This window comes from Populus trichocarpa, chromosome 1 (genome assembly GCF_000002775.5).
Source record: "Populus trichocarpa isolate Nisqually-1 chromosome 1, P.trichocarpa_v4.1, whole genome shotgun sequence".
Classification (NCBI taxonomy): Eukaryota; Viridiplantae; Streptophyta; class Magnoliopsida; order Malpighiales; family Salicaceae; genus Populus; species Populus trichocarpa.
In genome coordinates, this window is record NC_037285.2 from 46447170 (window position 1) to 46469808 (window position 22639).

Genomic DNA, 22639 nt, shown 5'->3' on the forward strand with positions numbered 1-22639 from the left:
CCTCTTCTGGTAAAGGCTATATTCAGTACAAAATCTCCTTCATGGAATCCTCGAGATCGGACCTTCTTATCATATGATTAGGCCATCTTTGATGATGACAGATTGCAGCTAATCTCTTTTCACTGATCATATTCAACTATTCATATCTAACTTTTAATCTTCTCTAGCATGGTCAGCTAGGTGATCGGCAATGACATTCATGGCTTTCCTTATCATATATACTATGTTGTACTCAGCTAGTATAACTTGCCATTTTGCAATTCAGCTTGATAGATAGGGGTAGATTTAGTAGGTACTGCTTGATTTTCTCGAAAGCTTTTTTCCACTCTTATTCCAAATTCCAAGATTCTTCTTCCTTAACAACTGAAAATGGGATCATAAATTGGGATATCAATCGAGCAATGTAATTCAACCTTCCCAAGAACCTCCTTATATCACTCTCAGTCTTGAGAGGTGGCATAGATTGAATAGCTTTTACTTAACCAGGATCCACTTCTACCCCTTCGTCACTCATCATAAATCCCAATAACTTTCCAGATTTCACCCCGAATGAACATTTTGTGTGGTCAAGCCTCAACTTATACTTCTTTGGTCTTTCAAGACAATTCCTTCAATATTTGGACATGATTCTCTCCGTCTCTAGGTTTAGCAATCATGTCATCCACTTATACTTCAATCTCTTTGTGCATCATGTCGTGAAATAGAGTTACCATGGCCCTTTTGGCAGGTGGCTCTAATATTCTTCAACCCAAATGACATGACCTTATAACAAAGTTTCCCCATGGTGTTGTCTTCTTCTTATCCTTTACGCTATTTTTATCTGATTGTAACCTAGAAATCCATCAAAATATGTGGAGATATATGCTGCATTGTCAACTAACATATCTATGCGCGGTAGACAAACTTTGATTTTATCTTTCTTTTTGGGTAATACCACTATATTGGACACCCATTGTGGATATTTGACTACCTCTAGAAAACCGGTGTTCCACTGCTTTTCAATTTCTACCTTTACTCTTTCTTAACCGATTTGCATCCTTCTACTAGTGGTACCATATACAAACCAGGCACATCCTTGTAGGACTAGGCAAAAACATCCATAAAATCTCAAAGTAATCAACTCTTCTCCTTCTTTAGGAGTGATCATAGTCCATATCTTCAATTTTTCTCTTATTTTTTCATTGCCCGCATCTATGGTTTCAAATTCCTCTCTGGCGGGTTTCCAAGCTTGTTCATGTTGTCCTATTTTCATCCACTTCTTCCTCTTCTATAGCTACTATGTTTTCTTAAGTTTGGCCATTCATTTTCAGTGTAAAGTGTAAATGTTTATTTTGAAAGATCCGATTTGAAAACGGAAAGTGATGTGTAAAAACATCAAGATGAACTTTTGAAAATGCATGATCTCATTAAAGGAAAAAAAAATAAATAAATTGTCTCAAAACATTTGCTTGAGCAAACCGATTAGGTGCGCAACATCATTCCAAACTCCATGAAGCTTTCTTTGGTACTGAGCTTTTGGGTGTAACCTTTCTTCATTTTCCATCCTTTTCTTTAATCGAGTGTTGTGCATTCTAGAAGGAGGATCTATGTTTCTAGGTCTGATGCGTGCATAGATGTATAAGAAAATGCATGACATAATGCATGATTGTCATAAGAATGCTTTGTATATTGGGTACGGATGCAGCTTTCTTGTGAACGAATAACAGCCACCACCTTATAAACATAGGCTCTCTTGTTACATTGCTAGGAGTACTGCCTTTCGAGTCGTTTGTTTGAATCATGTTCACCAAGAGACAGATTTTGCATAAGAAGATGGGTCAATGCCTAATGCTTGACAAGTTTGTTACCTTTCCTCCACAAACTCTCTAGCCAAAGATAAACAGGCAAAGCCGCGATTCTCAATCTTTCCTAGAAAGGCATCGGTTTTAGCTAGGCTTCGGCGCTAGCGAATGCTGTCCCCTCCCACTTTTCATGCATGGATTCTAATAATCCGATCATGCGCAACAACTTTGTCCATTTGCTCATTCGTCTTGGTCATCTTTTCTATGAGCAACATATTGGTTTTGTTCAAAGCAGCATTGCTAGCGTCTATTTGATCCTTGTATTTTTCCATTGCTGCTAGCTTATTGTCCAAATACTTCACCTTTTCGCGCTCCTTGTCAAGTTTTATCCTCATAACTTTTATCTCATTCTTAACCGCTAACTTTGCTTCAATAGCCTTAAACCTTTCCTTTTACTCTCTTCCTTTACAATCTCCATCAAATGGTCTTCCTAATCCTATCCATCCGTTCGAATTGAACTTGTGCAGATTTTTCTTGGGTATATTTTATGCTTCTTTGGCAATCTTTAAAGTCAATCTCCATTGCTTCAAGTTCAAAGCAACTTTGCATCCACTCCAAACTCATCCCTCCTAGCTCCTTCTCACTTCTTTCCTAGCAATCTTCTCTTCACCTAGCTTTAACTCAAGCTTTGTTATCCTCGCATCAATAGATTGTATTTGCTCATCCTTTCTGCTTTTGCTCAATTCTATCCGAAACTTTTCCACTAGTCTTCCTTATTGACCATTTTCCTCTTAATAGGCTCCTCTATAGTTTGGGGAGATTTGGCTTCTATTAGCTGAAGCAGCTAAGTCTCTCCATCTTGCATATCTTTCACTTGCACTTGGATCCTTTAAACCTCCTATCTCAACCAAAACCAGATGCTTCCAATCTTGTTTGATGATCTCCACAACTTCTTGTGCAATGGGATCTTCGAACAAACCAAAGAATTGAGCAATTCCTATAGTCCTTGGAACAAATTGCATGCCCCCAAGTTGCCTTACCACAAGGGTAGGAGCATAACTTACATAACTTGTGATCCTTACCAAAATCACCCAGCGTCTTTGCCCACAACTCACCAAGACATCCACTATAGTGACCCACGGGGCTCTCCACTGAAATCACTATTAGGCAAACCTTCTACTTTGTCAACCCAAACCTGGTTGCCTAGATCTTCCCATTCTTTTCTTCTACCAACTTCAGGGGTCTTTGGGTGAACCACGAAAAATTATTAAAGATAGGCCTTTTTGTTTCGATGTGGCTAACCATCTAGATATACAACAACTACATGCAGCATCTCATTGCTCCTTTTCCGGTCTTCCTACAATGGTTAAGTGTCACGATGGTTTCAGCTAAATTAAAAAAACACTGGATTGATTTGTGTATTCTCATACTCTACATAAGCAGCAGCGGCCTCCAAACTCACTACATTCGTCTGGCCTGGGAACAACACAAGGCCAAATATACTCTATTTCTGATCCTGACCTTTTTCTAGTTCAATTTCTAACATCCTCCACTTCAGACCGGTACCATTCTTTTTCCAAAAACTTTTCTAAGTTGGCAATTCTGAGCAGTTTTGACAGTTCGGGGGTGATCCTGACCATTCTTGTCAAATCTCAGAGGAAAATAAATCCTATACAAATTGTTTGGAAACTCAGTCAACATCCTATATTGGGACATAGGTTTATGCTTCCAAAAGAAAAACACCGGTAGTCTGGATCCCAAAAATGAACTAAGGCTCGCACAGTTCTGCTGAAACTTCTACCCTTGTGATTTCTACCAAACGTCTATATTTCCTAAAAAACACATCCTCATCCACATTCTGAAAGTGAGTCATTAACTTGGTCACCTCATTCATAATGCAATTCAGGTTCTTGATTGGTGACAACTTCTTAGCATCGCTTCTAAGGCAGTCTCCTTCAGTCAATTGTGACATTTCAGAATTTTTTCGTATTCTATGATGGAAAATTTAGCAATGGTGGCCATTTCATTCACAAGTCCTGGGAAAAATACCTTTAGGTTTAGACTTGTTTTGATGCAAAAGAGATTATGGAGCATAACTTAAAGGTAGGTTCTAGTTCTTTTATGTGAGACATAGGATAGGTTTGCTACTTGGTCTCTAAAAGGGGTCTCTTGCTGTCCCAGTGATTGCCCTCGTGGAGGCAATATGGGGGCTTGTAGGCAATGAGATGGCACATATACCAACTATTACCAGTCTAAGCACTTAGCGAAGAGTTGGGGTTTACACAAACTTAAACCTTGACTAACAGTCGTAAGGTAAGCTGCTAGTCCCCCACTTAACTTAAAGTTTGTGTGTGCTCTCAATAATCAAAGTATGTGATGCATGAGACAGTTCTATATAATGCATGAACAATGTGTAAAAATATTTAAAGCATATACGCATGAGACAGTTCTATATTTAACAATAAACACACGAAAACAAAAACAAATCAGACAAAAACAAAGCTTAGTCCACAAGGTCCCCAGTGGAGTCGCCATTCTGTCGCACGTGAGCGACATCGCGGCGATCGTCCACCCACAAAAAAAAATATGGGGGATATATATCTGGTCAATGTAGGGAGACAAGGAATTCGTTGTCTCTTAGCAGTGAAAAATGGTGTGGGAGTCGCCACCTAGTATTTTGGTCACTAGGAACCCTAACTGGTCTCAGAGATCGGGTACGGGGACTGGTTGCGTAAAGGGAAGGTATTAGCACCCCAAATACGCCCTACCTAAGGTAAGCTGCATCGTTTAATTGTCTGATAAAATTTAAGGTGTTTTCGTTGTGTTTCCTAGTTGTTGGTCCGTCTATGGTTCAAGAAAAGTCCTCCTTAATAAGGAGGTCCTTATCTTATCGGGTAAAACCTAACCGTTCTAGCGTCTATGTAAAAAAACATATTTTTAATTTCAGGAATACGTTTTACGTATAAATTCGTAATCCCATATACTAACAGAGGACAAAAAGATTTTTTAGAATTTTTGGAATATTGGCCTAGTTCTCATGGCTTGAATAAACTGGTTATTAAAGCCAAAATGCATGCTAATACATATATTGTTTTGAAATTTCTTTTGTTGTGTGAAAATATGATGTTATAATATTTATATATATATATTGGAGAGACTAGGCCGTATTTTAAAACAAAACATTTTTTAAATATGTATTTTGTACGTTTTGACGCAAATCGGGTATTTTAATACTGGGTTTGTATCCTTGCGGTATAAAAATACAACCAAATATTAAGCTACTTTGATAAAGCAAATGCAGAAAAATCAACAATATTTTCAAAGATATTTTAGAAAATTTTTGAAAGCAAAAGACATTTTTTATTTTGAAAATCTTTGATGTTTTGATGAAAACCGGGTATGTTAATACCGGATTTGTATCTTTACAGTATAAAATACCAACCAATATTAATCAAAATACAGTAATAAAATTACAACAAAATCACATATATTTTTCTATAATTTTTGCATAATTTTTATAATTTTTTCATATATATATATATATATATATATATATATATATATATATATAAATAATACAAAATATAATATATATAATATTCAAAATTGTTGGGCCGATTTCGGCCCAAAATGGATTGGGCCGATCTCGGCCCAAAAAACTAATATTCTCTTCTGGGCCAGACCCGGCCCAGAAGACTGGGCTGGGCCAGGACCCGCCTGGCCCAGACCCAAAACGGGCGGGGGGAATTAATTTCCCCCCACCCCTGCATGCAGAACGCTATTCGTTCTGCATGCAGAGAAGGAAAAAAAATAAAAACCAGAGTAGGGGAGGAAGAAGAGTTACCTGGCGCGGAGGAGGCTGTGCGTCGCTGGCGATGCTGCGGCAGATGCTGGTGGCGGTGCTGGTGCTGGTGCTGCTGGAGGCGGAGGCGGTTGACTCTCGGACGGCGGCAGTGGCGCTGCTGTTAGCAGCCGAGAGGGAATTCCTTCCTCCTCCCTTGTCCTTCGTTTCCTTTCCCTTTCGTTTTCTCCCCTTTCTTCTTCTTCTTTGGTTTTCTTTCCCCCCCTTTTCCTTTCTTTCGGTTCACTCTTCTTCCTCTCCCCTTTCTCTCTCTTTCGGTTTTTTTCGTTCTCCTCCCCTCTCCTCTGTTTTTTTCCGTTTCTTTCTCCCCGTCTGTCCTCCTTCTCCCCTTCTGCTGTCGTGTTGGTTGTTATTTATAGAGCCAAGTGAGTGGCTTTTCGCTGTGGAGCATGGGGAGCAGCCGGCCGGTCGGCCATTGGGCGCGACTGCCAACGCTCGGCCCCCCTCCCCGGCTTTCTGGCAGGTGCGCGCGGCGGGTAGAGGAACAGTGTCAAAACGACACTGTTCAAATTCTTTTTTTTTATATATATATATTTTTTATATTTGTGGGGACCCAAAAATGGGTTACAACAACTCTATAAAAAGTCAAAATTGTAATTTTTCTTTGAATTGATCTCTCTTTCAAAGAATTTTCTTAACAAAATGAAAACCTTTAATTTTCAAGAAAAAAAAAAGAGTTTTCAGACATCTATAAGGATAACCATCTCTTGATTTTTCTCCCAACTTGGGAAAACTCTCACACCTTTTCTTTTCTTTAACAAACTTACTTTCTAAAGTCCCTTACAAGACTTTATACCATAAATATTATAAAAAGACAGGCAATCATCATAACCTAATTTTTTACCCTTTTTTTATCTTACTATTCTCCCTCATTGTGCATCTTCTATTAGCACATGCACCATTTAAAACACAAAAAACACCACTAAAAAAAAGAACTAGCTAAACTTGATTTTCCTTGTTTGAACATTAGAATTATTAGGTTTTAACCTGATAAGATAAGGACTTCTTTACCGAAAATAACTTTTTTAAAACCTTAGACAGACAAACGGTTAGAAAATACAACAATACCTTAGTTTATATCAGACAAACAAACAATGCAGCTTATCTTAGGTAAGGTGTATGAGGGGTGATACATCCTCTTTATACGCAATCAGTTCTCTTATGGTTCCTAGTAACCAAAATATGACGACTCTATCTCTTTTTTACTAATAAGAAATAAGAATTTCATGTTCTTTCCCCATCATCACGAAGATTCCACTCCAGAAGGATGATCGCCACAATACCACATATAAGCAACAAGATTCAATTCACCATCTCTTTTATCAATTAGACCTATAAAAGAGAGCAAATAATCATAGAATAGCTGAAGATAGAGGTGAGGGATGTTGAGGTTCCTTAAAGAAAAAAAAAGTAAAGGTGTTCGGTTCTTCTTTTTTTTTGTTGGAGTAGATTGGCAGGAAAAAAAAAGTAGATGACGAATAGCCAGAAGAGAAAAGAAGATGGTACCTATGCGGAGAAGAAATAGAGCGTGTTTGGCAGTGTGGTTGTGGGTGCTTTTCAAATAACTTTTCATGCCAAAATGCATGTCAATGATGTTTTTTCATTTTTTAAAAATCATTTTTGACATCAGCACATCAAAACGATCCAAAACATACAAACCATATTAAATTTTAGTAAAAAAAAAATTTCAAATTTTTTGGAAACGCAGCCGCAGCCACGTTCCCATAGTTGTAGAGGTAGGGATGTGCTCACGCGTCACCAATGATGAGGATGGTTAGGCTGGTGGTGCTTCTTCTGTGCTTAACACAAGGCTGTCAAATTGTAAATAATGAAGGTATGTCAGCTAAAATCCTAGGTCTTTTTATGTTCTAGTGTTTCTGTTTTTGACCCGTTTATATATTGCTTCTCTTTGTATTTTTCATTTTGCTTTTTTTTTCTAGCACCGCTTTCTTACCATCAGGCCACAACAAATTATGCACCATCATCTTTACTAGATGATCAAGATCAAATCCCATCGAAAAGCCTTAACAACTCTTTTTTTACCTTAAAGAGGTAAAAACTTGTTGCCCACTCTTCTTTCAGGTTTTTGCTCTTCCCCTTCAATTCATCTTTTTAAATTATCTTAAAAAATCCTTCAAACATGGCTCAATATTTATTGTTTGGTTCGTGTAGCTCTTCATTAATCTATTGTATACTTTTTCATTGTAGTAACTTTTGCCGATGTGGTTTAAAAAAGATGGATTAAAAAAAAACACTTTTAATTGCGGTATTAAAAAATAATTTTAAAAAATATATGTTTGGTTAAAACTGCTATGAGATGGATTTTTGCGTGCAAAATAAACAATAAGAGGTTTTTATGAATAAAAAGCAAGTTATTTTAACTTTTGCAAAATTAAGGTTTGAAATACAATTATACATGGAATCAATTGCTAAAAACAAAAGTTATTTGGTTAATCAAATAAATTTTTTTCTATGGTTTGGTATAAAACAGGAGTTATCATAAAACAGGAGTTACCATAATATCTGTCTTATTATGTTTCTAACTAAATGATTTATAAATAGCATGTTGAATTGTTGAAATGATCAAATTGTGTTTTGTTTTCTTTTAGCTAGATAAAAAATGGCCACACCTTGTATTTGTTGACTTGCAAATTTTTTTCATGTTGATATAATTTATTTCCAAATGTGTAGCTAAACTTGTTGAGAAACTCAGATCTAGTATTGTTAGTGAAGCGCAGACAATGAATCTAGTAAAATTTCTATATTAAGAGTGTTTTTTTCAATTTTAGTCCTTATTTTTTAATTTATCATTTTGTTCTTATTCCTTTTATAGAAGTTTTTTTTTTCAATTTATTCCTTCAATTACAATTTCTCATATATTTGTTTTCATTTTAGTCCTTATTCTTTTGATTCTTTTTTTTTGGCCTTTTTGTTAAAGTTTTTTTGGCTTTCAATTTCATCATTCAATCAAAGTTATTTTATTTTTTACTATTTGACCCTCATTCTTTTGATTTGTTTTTCCTTTTATTAAAGCTATTTTTCAATTCAATTTAATCCTCCAATTAAAAAAATTTATTTGCCTTCTAATTAATTTTCTTTACTTTCACCCTCATTTTTAGATCCTTTTGTGTGATTGATTTTTTTTTCTGGTTTCATCTTTCGACATTTAATTTGTTAGGGATTTGGCTTCGTGTGATCTTATCATTATGCATTAGTTTTGTGATTTTCTTCAATTTATTTTCTATGAGTTTATTATGGTCTCATGACCTATGTCACGGGTTTTGCATGTCTTTTTATAATATAATTTTTTGTTTGATTTTTAAAAATATTATTCTAATTCATCTATAATTTTTTTTGTTTTATAAAAATAAACTTTAGTTTTCAAAATAAAAATATTCTTTTTAAAATAATATTTCTTATGTGTTCGACCTTACGTAATATTTTTTAGGATGTGTGCATATTTAGTCCACTTTCATTTGTGTTTATCTTTTAAGTCATAAGTTCTTTACGATGTGAATCTATCTTTTATTGATTTAAATAAACAAGTTCAGTGAACCTATCAGAAGAATATATTGTTTTGTGTAATTGAATATCTTGATCTACATTCATCTCTTAATTTTTTTCGATTTCTTTTTTGATTATTGTTAACGACTTTTATTTATTTATTTACATAGATGGTTATCGAATTATTTAATTAGATACTTGCATGAGCTTTTTTATTTACATTTTAAATTTTTTTATATAAAAAAATACATCAAAGTAGCCTACCTACCCATTATTTTTTTGAAAGAAAAAAAAACTATAATCTAAAGCAAGGTTAGATAGCTAGTATATACAAGATGCCATGGGCTGAATGAAAGCAAGCTGACAAATATCACAAGCCCTAGAGCTCAATTGCCTAAAACCCATCAAACCCTATTTGGTCTAAAATGGGTGTAAGCCAAAGCTAACCTCCCCCATTGAAGCCCAACACAAAAGTGACTAAAATCGAGCTCTCGTTGTTAGTTGTTAACTACAACAACTATCCTGCAAACGGATGCATTCTATTAAAACTATTTTATCCATTAACCATTAAAAAAAAAAGACTCAAAGTAGGTCCCACTGAATCATTATTATGCTAAGCAACACTCATCCAATTCTTCTATCCTAAACACAACACAATGCCTAAAGTAAATTCTCTCTCTGTCTCTCTCACATTCGCTTCTTGCAATCTCAATAACTCCTCTTTTCTTTCTCCACTTTAATAAAAAAACTCACTTTTTGAAACTTTTTGAAACTCATTGTCTCTTTTTCACGAGCTCTCTCTGCACTTGGTAAAAAAGAAAAAAAAGTTAGGGTTTCTCTTGTCTTTCTTCACCACCAAAGCCAAACGATCATTATCTTCTCTTCCGAATCTCTCTTTTAAAGAAACCCATTTTAGTATTTCTTGCAATAATCCCAGTTTTGTGGTCTTTTGTTAAGCTTTAGCCCTTTATTATGTGAACCCCACCAAACCCAACTGTGCCCAGTTGTTGTTTCTTCTTCTTCTGGTTAAAGTTTGAATCTTTCTTGTTATTTTCTGAGTTTTTGGGATCTAAATGGTGTTTTTATGACACCCTAATACAGTTACTGTTAGTTCCTGACTTCTTTCTCTTTTGGGTCTTTTTTTTCTTTTCTTTTTTGGCCTTGTGTTCTGTCTTGAGAGAGAGGTCATTGATAAAGACATTAGTGTCAAAAATAAAAAAGGAGAATAATTTGGGTTGATCTTGCTTTTTTGAAAACGTACATGTGAAGCAAAATTTAGTGTTGAACTTGATGGATTTTACTGTTTTTTTCATGAGTGTCTTTCTCCTTTTTCATCTCCCACTACTAGAATAGGAACCTTCACTTCACTTGTTTCTCTTTGCAACCTCGAGAAACCTGTGAAATCTCTCCGATCAAGGTTGCTTTATGGTAGTTTTGGTAGATCAAGCCTCTCTCACTATGGATAGCATTCATGTTTTAGCTTCACATTGTGTGAGAGATAGAGGATTTTGGGGTAACATCTATGGAGATATGAATAGATTGTAGTATATGAAGATCTAGATGCTTATTTAAGTTGTAGGTTGTGTTTATTTATGTGTTTGTGGAGTTAGTTATATAGTTAGAAATTTGATAATGGAGGATATTGGGCTGGTTAAGCAAGGGTGGAAATGGTTGCAAACGCAGAAACATGTCTATTCACGGGTGAAAATTGCAGTGGGGTGTTTGAGGGACAAGATCGGAGTGTTTATAGAGAGGCATTGGCCTATGGTGTGCAGTGGATGTGCAAGATTTGGGAGGTTGATGCGTTTTATGTTGATTTATTGGAAAGATTGCGCTACGAGGGGTTTTAATTCTGTTATCAAACTGGGTTCGGCAGCTTTGCTTCTTATAATGTGGAGTTGCTTCCTTAGTCTCACTTCAATGTCTTGCTTGCTTTATGTACTACTTTGTATGGTATGTTCGCTTATTTTAGCCTTTTAACTTTCTGTTGTTGTTTGCACCTGATTCTTATTCTGATCATGTCGTTATCATTTTTTATTTTTATTTATATTTAGTAATCCAATCATTTGAATATGCATTTCCCGATTTATCAATGTTTGAGTTGTATGATGGTGTTCAAATTTATATTGTGGCATATTCAAGATGTCAGTAATCGTAGATAGTCTAATAATTAGCATCTGAATATCAGGTGGAGGGTGATTAAAATCAGTGATAACAATGTGGAGTTTAATTTATGTTTTTGTACAATGCAAGGTTATTGGCTATCTGCCCTGATGATACCAATCTCGAAACTAGTTTGTCAACAAATGTGGTATAAGCTCTTGCGGGTTTTTCATGAAACCAAATTAAAAAATTAATGAATTGGATCCTGAAAGGCTAGGAACCTGACCATGAATCCTACATAGCCCAATCACCAATTTGGCATGCCACTCTAGTGATGCAGTATCCCACAACTCTCTTACTGACTGAAATTCATCAGATTAAGAGAGAGATTATAGAAGAAAAGGTTCAAGTGTAAGCTCAGATCTCAATACCTGGTTAAATAAAATAAGAACTTAATAGAACTGAAGTCTCAGAGGGGTGTTTGTGCATGTAACTGGGATTGACTAGCAATAAATTTAGTTACAGGTAAACCTAGACTAGAAGAACTCTTACCTCCTTTCCGGAAGTGCAAAATCCTTAGACTTTAAATTCAACAAATATAGAGTAATTATTATCCAAACTGAAGAGGTATTTGAAGCTTATGTTTATAGGTTTAGTGCCTGAAGCTCCTGATCTCATTTAGTTCTAAATTAGCCTCCAATTCATTTGTTCTCTTGGGGGAGAAAATGATAGAGCTTAATGCTGTGGCGATGTCTTTATGCTCGCAACCTTCTCATTTGTCTGCTTTCAGCTGCTCCCACATTTAGTTCTAAATTAGCCCACTATTCGTTTTATTTTATTTATTTTTCTGGCCAGGGGGGGAGGGAGGATGATAGATTTTAAAGCTGTGATCATGTATTTTATGTCTGCAACTTTATTACTGGACTGCTTTCAGCTTTTGATTGCTTCCATGCATTTGCAATTTTTGACATTAAGCATTTGAGTTCATTAATAATCGTGGATCTGAAACTTAGTGTAGTTTATAACAAAAATATCACTAAAAAGGTGGTCGGAGGTGATGGGTTTTCTATATACCAACAAGGCCTTTAGATACATTGGCTTTGTTGGTGATTGTGATTCAAGTGAATTTTCTAAAAAAGGAAATTTCATTAGAATGCCACTGACAGTGGGTTCAATATTTCAGGGAGCTGCAGGAGCTGCTGTTCAGTATTTGGGCTACACTCCTGGACTTTTTATTGTAGGGCTATTTGCTATTTTAATTTTATGGATGTATGCTAACTTTTGGATAACTGGAACATTATTTATAGTTGGAGGTAAGTTGAGCTCCTAGTGCAAGTAGATGATTTCCCCCCCCCCCCCCAACTTTGGGAAATTTAATTCGCTTCATTATGTAAATGCAGGCTATTTGTTCTCTCTAAATCATGCACGGCTAGTGGTCTTAATGGCGACTATATATGCTATTTATTGTGTGAAAGTTCGAGTTGGATGGCATGGTGTTTTCCTATCAATAAACCTCACCTTTTTCTCAAATGATGTATTAAACTTTCTACTTCAATGGTGTGATAATGTTAGTGAAAGCACCCAATTTGAAGAGCATAAGGAATCTGAAACAGTTCTGGAAGATGAGTTCTCTGTGGAATGTGAATTCTCAATTCCTGTTGATGAATCTGAAAAGGTGCAACCATGCAAATCATCTAGCCCAGCTGCTAGCTCATCTGTTGTGAATAACCAAAGAGAGTCTTCCACTAGAAAAGTAGTTGTAGAAGAAACAAGCTCAACCAATGAGATGAAAAGAATATTAGATAGTGTGGATCATTATGAAGCATTGGGATTTTCTCGCCACAAGCGAATTGATGTTGCCATTTTGAAAAAGGAATACCATAAAAAGGTAAGTGCCTCTTTTCTTCTAAAATTAACACCAGTAACCATTTTAGTTTTCTCACTTCTAAGAGGCCAAAGTGTATAGATAAATTGATCCTACTGGGCCATTACTCAATAGTTTAGCATCTTCTTATAGATTGTTTTGTGCAACTAAATGAGATATCACAATGGTTCACCAAGTATCCAAAATGGTCACATTAAACAAAAAAAACCCTAGTACCAGAAAATTTGCTACAATAGGACCCTAGGAATGTAGCACACAAATCCTTACATTCAGCCTGGCAGTTAAAAGGCCTGGTTAGGGTAAATGAAAGAGAACAATGTTTGGGGCAATACATGAATCCGCCATAGGCATCTGTCCTTTGATTTCCCAAGAAACCTGCTTGTTGATTTTGCATAGATGTGTCCATGGCTGGTTAAAATGTCATTGTTGTGATATGTAAGCCAGATGAGTTGCTAGTACTGCATTTGCAACCCCCCCCCAACACACACACACCCAACCCCCCCACCTAAAAAATTAAATAGTTCATTCCTTTTCAAGTTCCTCTTATAGCATTCTCATGCTGGCCCTCCTATTTCTAAAATTCTAGTTCCGCCCTGATCCTGTAAGTCATGGAGTGGTGTCAAGTTGTTCTTGATGTATAAATCGATTATCCCTTGCCATGGAAACAAAACAAAACAAATAAATGCTGGGGTCAGTCGGGAATGGGGAGTAGGCTTACTGATTTCCTTTTTATCCTGTTAAATATGCAGGCCATGCGTGTCCATCCTGATAAAAATATGGGAAGCCCTTTAGCAAGTGAATCATTTAAGAAACTTCAATGTGCTTATGAGGTAAGCATCCACACTGAAAGTCTCTCTCTCACATAGAGTAAGTAATGAGATATGAAACATACAAAGCTAAGAATGTGTTGGTTCATGTCCTTTTTGCTGACCAAAATGATACAACGTACAGGTTCTGTCAGATTCTGTGAAGAAGAGAGACTATGATGAGCAACTGAGAAGGGAAGAATCTAAGACTAGGAGCGTATGTCAGAAGTCCCATGGTACTTCATGTCAGGTAATTAATGCGGTGTTGCTTGTCATTATGTTTTTCTGCCTCATAGTCAATATTTGGAATTCTTTTTTTTTAATTGTCATTTGTGTGAAACTCATGAAAAAAAAAATGAAAAAAAAAAATGAATAAAACAACCATATGTGGAGGAGGCTAAGATTCTGTTTGGCTTAATTTTTAATTATGATTTGTGACATTGAGTCATAATTCAAAAGTTATATTCTTATAAATGACTTGCACGATAAAAATGAGTTCAAATGATTTCAAGTTAGAAGTATGTTTGGTAAAAATGACTCAAGGTATCTTTTTGAAAGGAGAATAGTGCAAGTTAGAATGCACAAGTTAAAAATTTCAACTTTTGTCTAAAGAAAAATTTTGAGTCTATTTTGTAACAAACTTTTGATTAAGTTAAAAGTTGTTTCTAATCAAACATATGAATTTTCTTTGAGTCAAAAGTTAAAAAGAAAACAACTTAAATCAATTTGCTAAAATCATACCAAACATAACCTAAGACTGTTCCCCATGTGGAATCTTGTTATCAAACTAACATTTAATTGATGCATCTTTGTCTTGTGCAATGAGTTGTGAATACTGTCTTTGGTGCAATGACTTTTCTTTAACTTGCCGCTATTGCTTCCTGAGAGCAATCACTTCTTTTAAAATGTTGAATGTCAGTTTATCCAGTTCTCCACCCTCTGAACCACACTTTGATGGAACCAGAACAGGATAATGATAAGGTATATTTGTTTGAGAAAGCATAAAGTGGGGCAACCCTTTGCAAACACGAAAATATATTTACCGGGGGATTTTATTTTTCACTTGGTATTTTTAACTTTAGGCTCATGAGTATTCATTAGTTGTAAAATGGCAAGGCATTGTAAGGTTGGTCAAAGTAGCAAGAGGTTTCTTTAATCTTGGGAACCTGCCTCCCAATTCCAAGTCTATACGATATGTATGGCAGATATGTGAAGTTGCATGCTGAATTTTGAACTAATTCATATGGTTCTGAGTTAAATCACTGATAATAAGGAATATTATCAACTACTACAATTTCTAAGCCTATTACTGTTATAAGCAGGATAATCCAGATTACTGCTCTGAGGAATCCAGGCGGATACAGTGCACCAAATGTGGCATTTCACATATATGGGTGTGCACTAATAGGACCAAGGCCAAGGCAAGATGGTGTCAGGTCAGTCTTCCGATTCTCTCTCTCCAATTCTATTTTTCATCTAAAATTATATATAATAAGTAATTTTTGCTTCAGGATTGCTGCCAATATCATCAAGCCAAAGATGGAGATGGATGGGTTGAATATAAAGGCACATTGGTCTTTGATAGGCCTCAAAAGGTACATTCCTTTGTGTTGTTTTGTCTAGGTTGCAGTAAATATGTCTGATAATTCCACAGATTCATTTGAGGTTATATTGTGAATGTTGTTTTAATGATCTGTAATCTTGTCAAAATGTTATTTTAATGATCTGTAATCTTGTCAGCTGTTCATTATGCTAAGCATTTCAATTTCCTTTCTTTTAGATGGAGATTCCGCGTGCATTTGTTTGTGCTGAGAGCAAAATCTTTGATGTGTCAGAATGGGCCATTTGTCAGGTCTGTAGCTCTTTTTCATGTGTTTGCTGAATTTGTTTTCTTTTTTTAGATATGTCATTGTAACTCTGTTGTGGAGGAAAAAAGAAGTATTACAATTTCATGATCTGTGAAATTTACAACTCCAAGCTCATTTGCCTTGCTGAACTTAGGGTTTTTTCAGACATTAATTGGGATGCAAGACAGTTCAGTGGAAGTTGTAGATGGTTGTTTTAGGGTTATGGTTGTAGAATTAGTTATCTAAAAGAAAGCAGTATAAAAAAAACTTAACTATTGTTCATAGGATTTAAAGGATCACTCCTTAATGAAAGCACCACTTACTCAACAAGTTAATCAAAGGTCTGCCCTATATTCATAATATTTATTATGCTGAAATTGAAAGAATATAAGCATATTACTAATCATAGACATGGACTCCTAAATAAGAAATACAATGTTCTTATTTTGACTGGGAAAGAAAAATCTAAGTCTTCTTAATTAGAAATTTTCATAATTCTAAAATAGCTATAAGTATTTCTCTTCATATAAAATTTACTGAAATTACAAATTGCCCTTTTGTAAATCCAAGGCTGAATCAAATACCCTTGATAAAAACAAGCTGTTGAATCTAAATCCCATGTTAATGGATTTTGAGATACCTAATTTTATCTGATTTGCTTTCTGAAAAATAAAAGGAAAGCTATCAAGGTAGCAAAAAAAACAGGCCACTTGCTGCTCTTTCCACTTTGTTAGATTCACACTTGGGAGATTGTCAGACGAGAAGATCCTATGTTCCAGCTAAAAGTGCCTTTCCATGTTGGCATATTTCAAACTATTTTTCTCACTGTCGACTTGAGGTTCACTTCATTATTTCCAACTATCATTAATGGAAATGACTGTTGACTGGATCTTTCAATTCCTCATGACAGTCTTGCATCATTGGTGCCTATGACTTGAATATTGACTGATTCAATTATAAGCAGATATTAGTCACTTTCCAGTATTTTAAATCATAAAAACTCTTTGCAGGGAATGCAATGTCGGCCCAACACCCATAGGCCAAGCTTCCATGTAAACATGGTTGGCTTGGAGAAGACTCAACGGTCCAACTCGAGCAGATATCCATGGGACTTGGATGCTGAAATGATGGATGAGGATGAAGAAGAATTCGAGCTGTGGCTTCAGCAGGCCCTGGCATCTGGCCTTTTTTGTGAGACCTCCAAACGTAGAAAGAGTTGGAGTCCTTTTAAGCTGCCTCAAAAGAAAGGGAAAAAGCAATGGCGAAGGACATCAACTTGAATAGATTCCCATCACAAGCAAAAAAATGGAACCGCATTTTCTTGCCTTTGTTGTGGGGTGATTGGTTTGGATCAAGATCACCTGTTTCAAGTTAAGGAATGTGATTTGGTGATTTGAGAATCCAGAAAACAAAAAAAGACATGGGTTTTGCCTGAGTTTTGGAGCAATTTTCAACTTTGTAACTGGCAGTTACCCTCCTTGCATCATTTGACTTTTCATTCAATGTCTGAATACCCCACCCCCAAGGAAGAAAAAAATTAATATACATTTTACACAAGCAGCACATAATGTTAGCCTTGGTGAAATGACTTTCAATCTTTTGTACATATTTTTTATCTTTTCAATAAATATCTCATTTACTTGAGGTTCTCTTTACTTGCCGCTTGGTAAGAATTACAACTCATGCCATGTATTTTTTTTCTTATATGTTTACTATATATGCAGTGTTGGGTGGTCTTGGAAAGTCATTTCACAGGAGCGTGCATTTCAAGACCTTGGCCAGGCAGAATGGTTTTAGGGTATGGTCGATAAATTGAAGGACGGAAAAGACAATTGGAAGAGTAGAAAAGTCTTGGATTGAAGGGGATCGTCGCCTGTTTCTTTAAGGAGCGAGAATGGTCTACGAAGTCTTTGCCCTCATTCCACGTTAATCAACAAAATTCTTTTCACCCATTTATCATTCAACAGCCATCTTTTTTGAGCTAGTGTGTACACATTTAGCTTCAGAAACAGAGAACTCATTTGGAACTTGAAATTTTATGAGCTGTTCATGATTTCCTCCTTGGATTTCTCATTCCCTTATCAACTTTTCTGGTAATTAATGTCATTGGAACAGACATGGAAACCAGATGTATAATTGTGTGCAAAAGGGGAGGGGGTGAATGAGGGAGACGGGAAGAGTAAAGGTGAGAACAAACCATTGCATGCTATCTTTCACATCACTGGAATTTGTCCATTTACAGGTGAGTAAGAAATTGTATGTTTATGTGTATAAGGGATGGTGGCAGAATTTACAAGCTCAAAAAATTCAAAAATAGAATAAAATAAATGTAATGGGAATTTCTCTCGCGTTGATGTTTAAATGCTCCGATTATATAATTCCGTGAAAGCCGTCATGGTTACACTTGATGAGTTTTCTGATGTCAATATTGAAGTGTCCTGGTTGTCCGACCCAGAAGATACATTAAAGGATGTTGAAGCAGATGCTTTGGTCTTGGAGGGAGCTCGTACTTTGAGGTCCATGAAATCAGAAATAAGGCCTGGCTTTGTTATCTTTCTCTCGTCAAAATTCTTCCGGCCAGTCAGCATTTTGACTACAGTAGACATGGAAGGCCGGAGATTTGGATCATCTTGGGTGCAGAGGAGACCAATTTTTAGAAACCTACAAGCCTCCTCAGCATTAAAGTCACCATTTAATGATGCATCTACCAGGGAAACCAGCTCCCTTCGCTCATAAAGTTCCCAGGTCTGCAAAGGTAGAACCAAATAATAGTCAGCTAGTGCCCCCGAGTGTGAGTTAATCGTGATTGTTGATTATTCATGTAAATGTTTTCTCTACGTAAAATGTTGGATATCAAGAAAAAGAATGGATGAAAAACAAGCATTGCAATCAGAAAATCATAGCTCAATCCATGTAATAAAGCCAGTAACTTGACATTTCAATCACTTCAAACATAGTAGCAAGGACTCAAGAAATTCATCATACCCGTTCTAAGAGGTATTGTTCTTCAACAGGTAATCGTGTATTTGTGTTATTTCTCCCACTAACAATTTCCAAAAGGAGGACACCGAAACTATAGAGATCTGCTTTCCGAGTCAATTTCCCCCTTATTGCATACTCTGGTGCCAGATAACCTCTGAAGCAACAAACAGAGAGGAAAGTTAAGCAGCTAAGCTTATAAATATAATCCATGCTTAAAATAAGATTCTTCAAAGAAGCTGAGTAGCACTAAATACAGGTTCTGTGCTCATAAAGGGCAGCATCTTGGAAATCTAATCAAGAAATACAACAACCGGATTTTCGTTCTGCGAATCAACTAATTTATAAAGCTTTCCAGAAAAAAAAGACCAACATTGTGAAAAGGCAACTGCAATGGTTCCATATGTGTTAATCACTCCATATACTGTGTTTGCAGTTTGCACAGCATAGCTACATTATAGATCCAATAACAAGTCGATTATGAATTATTCAATTTGAAACGAGTAATAACACAAGGAAACTTACAGTGTTCCAGCTACTCGTGTACTGACATGAGTCTGGTTGTCTGGTATAAGCTTAGCCAGACCAAAATCTGAAATTTTCGCAGTGAGGTCTTTGTCAAGAAGAATATTGCTTGCTTTGATATCTCTATGAACGATGTATGGTTTGACTTCCTCGTGAAGGAAAGTAAGCCCTCTTGCTACCCCAATGCATATCTTAGTCCGTGTTCTCCAACTAAACTGGATATTGCTGTGACTATGACCTCCATCTGAAAGTGAAAAAATACTTGAGCGCTCAGATGCCAATCGATTCATGGAATAAAAGCAAGCTTCGCATAAATCATATGGGTTCATATGCATATGCATGTGCATATATGTTTACTGGTACCAAGATTCTCAGTGTAATAAAAGCAGATAAGTATATTTTGAGAGGAATATATACATGAATTGTTCATGAAGTTTCAAGCTCAAAAAGGCAGAACTATTTTTCAATGGTGTAAACCAAAACATCAGTATTTCAAAAGAAGAAGATATTCAAGAATTACCAAGAAGAGTTTGCGCAAGGCTATTGTTCTCAAGGTAATTGTAAACTAAAATTCTGTGATTATCTTCTACGCAACATCCATACAGCTTAACCAAGTTTTCATGCTCTATCTCTGACATTGCTTTAATCTCTGCTAAGAACTCTTCCACCCCTTGTCTCGACTCGGCTGAAAGAACTTTTATAGCAGCTATCTTCCCATGTTTCAGCCGTCCCTGAACATCCATAATCATTTCTTAAGTACCATTCACAATTAAAAGAAATACAAAAATACCATATAAAACTACTTTGATATCATTAGTCATGTATTATAATAACAATCATACGGTTACCTTGTATACAGAACCAAAACCACCCTCCCCAATTTTGTTGGCCGCACTAAAACCTTCGGTGGCATTTCTTAATTCCCTGTAGGTGTAACATCTAACATTCTTAATGCTTCCAAGTTCTGTTACGAAATAAAACAATAAGAACCTTCATATTGACAGGAAAACAAAGATGTGAATTAAAAAGAAAACTTCATTTCATGCATATGGCAGGTTATGACCCTGTTGAAACAATTCTCTCTACAGGCTTTTCCAGACAAGATACATATAAATCTGTCTATTTATGAGCACAAGCACACTAAAACACACAAAATTTATCAGTAGTCTACCTTCATCATCTCTACCCATATGTTGAGATTCTTGAGAAGAATCTATCCGTCTACCACATAAGAAAGAAAAACAAGTCATGTCTGTTTGTTCTGCCAGTGAACAGCCCTTCTATAGCAACCTTCAAAAGCTTGAAATAAACAACTTCAACGACCAACAAACCTGAATCATCATAAACACAATTAACCTCAGGTACTTAATCCAGAATAATGAAATGAAATACCACAGCTATTAGACATGATCTGGAGACTGAGTAAGCTTTGGGAAGGATTGATGTGTTTATAAATCTTTGGACATATCAAACCCTAAATGCAAGCAACTGAAAGATAACAGCCAATATCACGCTTAGACACAGACTACTAAAGATTAAAGAGGAAAAAACGGTACTACATAAATCAACTGCAGATGGATCCTAAGAGTTTAATTACAGCTTATGTTTTGTGCGTCATTTGTCTATCAATGTCATCGAGAACTGATTTCCTCCCTACCCTTTTATTTCCTCTTATAATTATGATCATTTCAACCCTGCCCCCAACTCATAAGTAGCTAGACAGAACATCGAATGAATATTTTGGTGCTAATCTTGACTCCCTTTTTCATTTTGAAACGAAGAACATAAACTAAAATCACATCAAAATCGTGAAGAAACATAAAAAAGTTAATTGGAAATGTTGAGTAAGATCATGAAAAATAGACTAAAAAGGAAAGAAATATCAGCAAACAGAAGCATATCAGAGAAAAAGAAACCCCACAAGAAACAGATAGCCAAAAGGAAAAACAGAACGAAAACAAGAAGAAGCTGAAAAAAACACACAAGTAAGGCAAAAAGAAAAACTCACCCTGAACAAAAGAAGAGATCAGGAGACGAAACAGACAGAGAAGATTGATTATCCTGAAGAGAAAGATGTCTACAGCTCTGACCAGGAGAGAGAAGCACCTTGCTGATTAATAGGTCCATGAAGGAAAGCGCACGTTCTTTGAACTTGGTTTTTTCTACGAAAGCGAGGAGCTGGCGACTGACTTTCACAAACAAAAAACAAAAGTGATAGTGTCAAGTCTCCTTTCTCTTTTGCTTCCGCGCTCCAAAATAAAGAAAGTGTCAACGACATTTTAAAACTTTACTTTATATTTGGTAATCGTATTTGGCTATGGTAAAACCGGTTTTTCATTAATTTTTTTTTAAATTAAATTAATTTTTTTAGTTTTTTTAATTATTTTAATATGTTAATATCAAAAGATAATTTTTTTAAAAAAAATATTGTTTTGATGCATATAAAATCATTTTGAAAAACAACTTCAACTATACTTTTAAATGCTCATTTGGAAACGCGGGCCAACCCGTGTTTTCAAAAATATCAAATTTTATTTTTGCTAAAAATTAATTTTTTTTTGTATGTTTTGGATTAATTTTGATGTGCTAATCTCAAAAATAATTTTTTAAAAATAAAAAAAATATTATTTTGATGCATTTCAGCATGAAAAACATTTTGAAAAGCAACTACAATCACACTAACAAACAGACAAAATAGACCATTTAGAATTTATAAATCAACTCAAGTTGTAATTTTAAAAAATAAAGTTATTTTATAGGTTTTTTAATAAAACAATTGATTTAAAGTAAGACTCAACTCAAGTTATGTTTTAAATTAACAATTGATAATTTTACCGACTAATTTACGAATAGGAATATTCTATATCAGTAAATCTTTCGGTATTTTTAATTTTTAATGGTAAAAAAAAAAACCCATTACTTTTTTAACTTCACGTGTAAACTCTAGCTAATATAATTCTAAAAAAAAAAAAAGAGTAGTAATTACAATTCATCTGCTTTCAAAAAAAAATCAAGAAAATAAAAAAAGTAAGAAATCTTTTTGATTGCTGTTTTAGTTCTTTAGGGCTGACCCAAATAAAATATGATATTCATGGAGCCTTGATCATAATACGTCAACGTTTTTGTTGTTTAATCCAAGTCGCATGCAGTGCCAGGGGAGGTGAAGGTGGACAATCCGTACAAAAAGTGTTGTGTTCACATTACAACTGGGCAAGAACGGAGGAGCATTGTCGTATTGAAAAATAATATTCAATGAGACTAGCTGGAAGTTTCCATGGAGATTTGGCTGCTTGGAGCTTATTATAATCATTTCTATAATTATTATTATCCACAATATCAAGGTTTCA

General features: G+C 35.4%; 2 protein-coding genes across 2 annotated transcripts; one reads left to right on the forward strand and one right to left on the reverse strand.

The window, feature by feature from the left end:
* The first annotated feature begins 9770 nt into the window (after positions 1-9770).
* On the forward strand, positions 9771-17443 carry LOC18095758 (uncharacterized). Its single transcript, XM_006370401.3, has 9 exons — positions 9771-11100; positions 12434-12563; positions 12651-13138; positions 13885-13965; positions 14087-14191; positions 15264-15377; positions 15453-15536; positions 15722-15793; positions 16799-17443. Exons 1-9 carry the CDS (start codon positions 10780-10782, stop codon positions 17066-17068), a joined length of 1665 nt encoding a protein of 554 aa, XP_006370463.3. The 5' UTR covers positions 9771-10779; the 3' UTR covers positions 17069-17443.
* A 531-nt stretch (positions 17444-17974) lies between these two features.
* Positions 17975-21488, reverse strand: LOC18095759 (cold-responsive protein kinase 1). The gene is made up of 7 exons (XM_024593748.2): positions 21301-21488; positions 20464-20623; positions 20141-20256; positions 19813-20023; positions 19293-19536; positions 18774-18924; positions 17975-18535 (listed from the first exon to the last, which is right to left on the reverse strand). Exons 2-7 carry the CDS (start codon positions 20540-20542, stop codon positions 18146-18148), a joined length of 1191 nt encoding a protein of 396 aa, XP_024449516.1. The 5' UTR covers positions 20543-20623; positions 21301-21488; the 3' UTR covers positions 17975-18145.
* Positions 21489-22639: the final 1151 nt, after the last annotated feature.